We start from the raw sequence: 5,702 nt of genomic DNA, 5'->3' as shown, positions 1-5,702 counted from the left end.
GCTTCTCTATCCAGTAGCAAGGGTTTATTTTCTCTATTGCACTTAAAACTGGTTTGGGGAGGTCAACTGTCCAGAGCTGGTTCTTTAATCGTTACCCTGCTCTGTGTTGTTGCTGGGATTGAAAAATCCCTCTATAGACCAGACCCTGTTAACTCCCAGGGACTAATCAGATTATTTTAATCCTTCATCTCATTCCAGAACACATTTTTCAGTGGCAGCTGTGGTCACCATTCCATTCCCAATAGCCATTACTCCATTCCCACCAGTCCCCACTTCATTCCCATCAGCCATCACTCCATTCCCATTAACTTTCCATTCCAATCAGCCGTCACTCATTTCCATCAGCCATCACTCCATTCCCATCAGTCACCACTCCATTTCCATCACCCATCACTCCATTTCCATCAGTCCCCATTCCATTCCCATTAACCATCACTCCATTCCCATCAGCCACCACTGCATTCTTATCAGCAATCACTGCATTCCCATCAGCCGATGGAATCTGCCCTGCCTTGTGGCATCTACTCTCCGTAAGTTAGCATGTGACTGTGATGTGCCCAGCACTGCTCACCCTAAGGTGAGCCTCACACTCACACCTGGGCAGACGCCCATGCCTGGCTAGAATAAATTGAATCTGTTTCACTCACACACAGGGGGTGTGGCTCAGTGCTGACCATGGGCTGGGTCTGTGGGCAGAGAGGCCTCAGTGCCCATATCCAAATCATGTGGAGGGGACAACCCTGCTCCAACTTTCACCTTGAGTTCAGATGCCCTCCCTGTGTGTGGCGAACCTTGGTACCTCTCTTGTCCACACAGAGTTGGGAAACTCCACACTGATGACTTCTTGCTGCACCCAGGCACAGTAGCCACTCAACTTTGGCCCCTGTTATCTGTTCTGCTTCCCTCTCCATCTGGGGAACTTCCACTTCCCCTTTTGGGCTTTGAGGATGGCCACATGTTTCAGAAACAGTGTGCATAGCCTTTCTCAATATCAGGAGCTGATGGGGATTTGTAAGTGGGTATAGCATCCAATTCTTGCAGAGTTCTGAACAACACTGCTCAAGGCTTACCTCACAGGGCTTAGTCAGGTGTGGAAATAAACCAGGATGGCTCTCTACACGTCTCCGCGGCACCGACCCCACAACCACTGTAAGGGGTTGGGTTCTTGACTATGTACTGCATGAGAAGAAACTGAGCTTCAAGAAATTGTACGTTGAGGGTGAAGGTCACACACCTAAAGAACAATGGAGGCCTATTTGAATAAAAATCGTCCAAACTGGTATGGCTCAGGGGTTGTGCATCAATCTATGTATGAACCAGAAGGTCGATGTTCTATTCTCAGTCAGGGCACATGCCCAGGTTGCGGGCTCCTACCCCATGTGGGGCGTGCAGGAGGCAGCCGGTCAGTGATTCTCCCTCATCATTGATGTTTCTGTCTCTCTCTCCCTATCCCTTCATCTCTAAAATAGACATATATTTTTAGAATAATAAATAAATAAATAAATATCTGTTTTGTTCCCCAAATCGGAGCAATAACACACTTATTGTCACTGACTGTGAAGACAGGAGCCCGGGACGAGGAGGAGAGATCTTCCTGAAGAACAAAGCACTGAGAAGAGGAGGGACTCAGAGGTGAGTTCCCAGGCTGCTGGGGTGGATGCTGTTGCAAGAAAGGGGAGTGACCAGGGGCTGGGATAGGAAGAGAACCGCACTCTGGGGCCAGAGGGGGAGACTGGTTTCCTTCCCTTATTTCCCTGCATTTGCCTCTGTGCTCATTGTCACAGGGACATCGACCTGAGCTGCACAGTTGGAGGGTGAGCGTGTTCCTGCTGATCTGAGCTCTGCAGCCACAGGTACCCACGTCTTCCTGAAGCGTCTCCAGGGTCCGGGTGACACTGTCCATGGTGAGGACCACAGGGAGGTGCTGATGGATGGGCTGAGGAGGAAGGAGACCCCGTGGGGGAGACTCTGACAGGGTCACCTACCTGCAAAGGCGTCTCAGGAGGCCCCTGGTCTATTTCCTGATCCTTCATGGAAATGAGAGCTAAACATCTGGCAGACACTGTTCCCCTTCCTGTGGGGCTCCTGAGGTGACAACCCTGAGACAGGGAGGGCCAGCCTCCCGGTGCCACACCCTGTATCTCTCCATCCTGATGGCACCTTAGTCTCCTCCATCAACAGCCGGAAGGAGACAAGAGACACCATGACCCCCACCCTCAGGGCCACGCTCTGTCCTGGTGCGATGTGAGGATTTATTTTCCAAGACGGCCTCTGGAATAAATAGAAAATCTGAAGCATTGTGGAACCAGTCAAAATGTCATCTGAAAAGTGAAATCATCGCACACAATTAACTCCAGGCCCATCTAGTAGCAGCGAGGTCTTGTAAACAATCCTGGGACATTGGACACTGGTATCATGGACACTGTGGCAGAGCAAACGCATTTAGAGAGGCGAGACGAACATCTGAGAGGGATGTTTCTAGTCAAAATGCGCACTTAGGGTTTCAACCTATAATTAGATGCAGAAAACTTTTAAAACTGGAAGAAGAGCCTGACCACGATGGCTCAGAGGTTGAGTGTCAACCTATGAACCAGGAGGTCATGGTTCAATTCCCAGTCAGAGCATGTGCCTGGGTTGCGGGCTTCATCCCCAGTGTGGGGCGTGCAGGAGGCAGCCGATCAGTGATTCTTTCTCGTCATTGATGTTTCTCTCTCTCCTTCTCATTTCCTCTCTGAAATAAATAAAGTGTGTGTGTGTGTGGGTGTGTGTGTGTGTGTGTGTGTGTGTGTTTTCAAACTTGTTGGGGGGAAAAAGGAAGAAGAAAAGTATGAGTGGCACTTCCGCTGCTAGATGTGGGGCCCGCTGGGAGCAGGACTCCAATGAGCACTAATATGTGTGGAAGCTGTGGTTCAGACCAGCTCTGCCGGTTGCAGGCGGGGTCTCGGAGGGCAGAGGGAGCTCACAGCTGCCCTTAAAGCTGAAGGTGTGTGCATACGAGATGAACCTGTACTCTGTCTGGGCAAGAGATGTGCTCTGTGTACAAAGCAAAGAGCAGCACAGTGACTCCTGGTGGCAAACAGCACAAATCCACAGTCACCTGGGGAGAGGGAACCCGTGCTCATGGGGAGAGTGGAGAGTTCGTGCCAAATTCCAGAGCAACCGTCCTACTAAGACCATTGGGCACCGAGTCTGTGTAATGTTGTAACCCTCCAGGAGTTAAACTCATTGAAAAGTAAGTATGTAAGAGTGGGTGTTCTCTTGTAAAAAATGGAAGACAACACCTGATTGAGACATTACTGCTCAGTTGAAACAGGAAGCAGGTGGGACACAAGAATTTAAATAAAGGGGGGTTTTCTCAACAAATCAAAGCTCTAGACAAAATGACAGCTTCTTAATGTCTAGGACAAGCCATGGTCCCAGGAGGAGAGCTCTGCCCCAGGTATGAGGGGTCCTGAGGGGGAGAAGGACCCTGAGGCTGTTCCCAGGAAGGAGGGGCTGGAGCCTGTGGCTGAGAAAAAGGGAAGTTCATGAAGAAACATGTGATATAAAGAAAACCCAGATTCTGGGGCCTCAGAAGGCTCCTGTTTCCTTCCCTTATTTCCCTTCACCCCCACCCCCTCTGTGCTCATTGTCACAGGGACACAGCCCTGAGCTGCACAGTTGGAGGGTGAGCGTGTCCCTGCTGATCTGAGCTCTGCAGGCCACAGGGACCCACGACATCCTGAAGCCTCTCCAGGGACCGGGTGACACTGTTCAGGGTGAGGACCACAGGGAGGTGCTGATGGACGGGCTGAGGAAGAAAGAGAACCCGTGGGGGAGGCTCTGATAGGCAAGGATGTGCCCTGGGTCACCTCACCTGCAAGGGGCGTGTCAGGAGGCTCTGGGTCTATTTCCTGCTTCACCATGAAAATGACAGCCAGGCTGCTAGAGAAGCTTTGCCCTCGCCTGTAGGCTGCTGATGTGACAACCCTGTGACAGAGAGGACCGGCCTCCAGGTGACCACCACCTGTGCGTCTCTGTGTCCACCCTGCTGGCCCTGTGGCCTCCTCCATCTGCTCAGCTGAGGCCACAGGGAGAAGACACTATGAACCCCACCCTCACAGCCCTGCTCTGCCTCGGTGAGATGGGAGGTGGGGTGGGGAGGGGAGCCCTGGTCTGTCAGGACCCAGGACTCAGGAGGCTCATGGGGAGGAGGGTGCTGCTCAGGGTTCAGGGCAAATCTCTCACAGGGACTCTCTTCCAGGGCTGAGTGTGGGCCTCAGGACCCCAGTGCAGGCAGGTGAGTCTGTCCCCAGGTGTCCCAGGTCCTGCTCGTCAAGGGCCACCCTCCAGGCAGGTTGGGAAGGAGTGCAGATCTGTCTGACCCGTGGGGGGCATCTGGGATTGAGAGTTGGGACCAGGGGTGGGAATGTCCTGTGACCCAGCCTCTGATTCCTTCCAGGAACCCTGTTCAAGCCCACCCTCTGGGCTGAGCCAGGCCCTGTGATCCCCTGGGGGAGCCCCGTGAACATCTCCTGTCAGGGGACCCCAGGGGCACAGGAGTACCGTCTGGAGAAAGAGGGAAGCCCATCGTCATGGAAAATACAGAAGCCACAGGAGCCCAGAGACAGGGCCAAGGTCTTTATCACACACATGACAGAGCACGATGCAGGGAGATATCAATGTCACTACCTCAGCTCCAAAAACTGGTCAGAGCGCAGTGACCCCCTGGAGCTGGTGGTGACAGGTGAGAGGACACTCAGGGGTCCCAGCCTCTGGCTCTGCCCTCAGGAAGGGGGTCTGCACTCAGGGTGTCTCCCTCTCACAGCCCAGCCCTGGGGGACATGAGGGAGGTATAAGTCCATTTAACACGCTGCCTCTTCCTCTCCTAGGATCCTCCAGAAAACCCAGCCTCTCAGCCCTGCCCAGCCCTGTCGTGACCTCAGGAGGGAACGTGACCCTCCAGTGTGGCTCAGGGCAGGGATTTGACAGGTTCATTCTGACTAAGGAAGGAGATGACAGGCTCTCCTGGACCCTGGACTCACAGCTACAGCCCAGTGGGCGGTCCCAGGCCTTGTTCCCTGTGGGCCCCGTGACCCCCAGCCACAGGTGGATGTTCAGATGCTATGGCTGCTACAGGGACATACCCCAGGTGTGCTCACCACTTAGTGACCCCCTGGAGCTCCTGGTCCCAGGTAAGTCCCATTATTGCCCCATCCATGGATTGAGGGACCAGATACATTATGGGCATCTTTGCTGTGAGGAGAGCCCCATGTGAGAGGGTGAGGGGAGCACAGGGGCTCCTGGGCCAGAGACACAGAGACATGGGGGCCAGCCCAAGAGAAGGGAGTTTATGGGAGGAGCAGGCCCTGTAATTCATGTCTGGTCTCCCCAGGTGAGTCTGGGAAGCCCTCCCTCCTGACCCAGCAGGGCCCCATCGTGGCCTCTGGACAAGGCCTGCCCTCCAGTGGTCGCTCTGATGTCGGCTATGACAGATTCGCTCTGCACAAGGAGGTGGGATGGGACCTCCCCCAGAGCCTTGTCCTGCAGCCCCAGGCTGGGCTCTCTCAGGCCCACTTCCCCCTGGACATTACCAATGGCTCCCACGGGGGCCGGTACAGATGCTACGGTGGATACAACCTCTCCTCTGAGTGGTCAGCCCCCAGTGACCCCCTGGACATCCTGGTGGCAGGTGAGGAGCCAGTGGGTTCAGTCAGGGACCC

At 54.1% G+C, this 5,702-nt stretch overlaps 1 protein-coding gene across 1 annotated transcript in view; it reads left to right on the top strand.

Moving 5' to 3' along the window:
• Positions 1-1,799: 1,799 nt before the first annotated feature.
• Positions 1,800-5,702, top strand: part of LOC102238801 (leukocyte immunoglobulin-like receptor subfamily A member 6) — a gene marked incomplete at its 3' end in the record, with an annotated part of 7,623 nt that continues 3,720 nt past the window's right edge. The window contains exons 1-6 of the mRNA XM_014546748.1: positions 1,800-1,904; positions 3,952-4,118; positions 4,244-4,279; positions 4,442-4,726; positions 4,872-5,174; positions 5,375-5,671. Of these exons, the coding sequence (XP_014402234.1) occupies positions 4,085-4,118; positions 4,244-4,279; positions 4,442-4,726; positions 4,872-5,174; positions 5,375-5,671 (955 nt within the window). The remainder of the gene's footprint in view (positions 1,905-3,951; positions 4,119-4,243; positions 4,280-4,441; positions 4,727-4,871; positions 5,175-5,374; positions 5,672-5,702) is intronic.

Source organism: Myotis brandtii, unplaced genomic scaffold (assembly GCF_000412655.1).
Source record: "Myotis brandtii unplaced genomic scaffold, ASM41265v1 scaffold4557, whole genome shotgun sequence".
In the NCBI taxonomy this organism is placed as follows: domain Eukaryota; kingdom Metazoa; phylum Chordata; class Mammalia; order Chiroptera; family Vespertilionidae; genus Myotis; species Myotis brandtii.
Note: the sequence above shows the minus strand (reverse complement) of the source record. Positions and strands in the feature narration are given on the sequence as shown.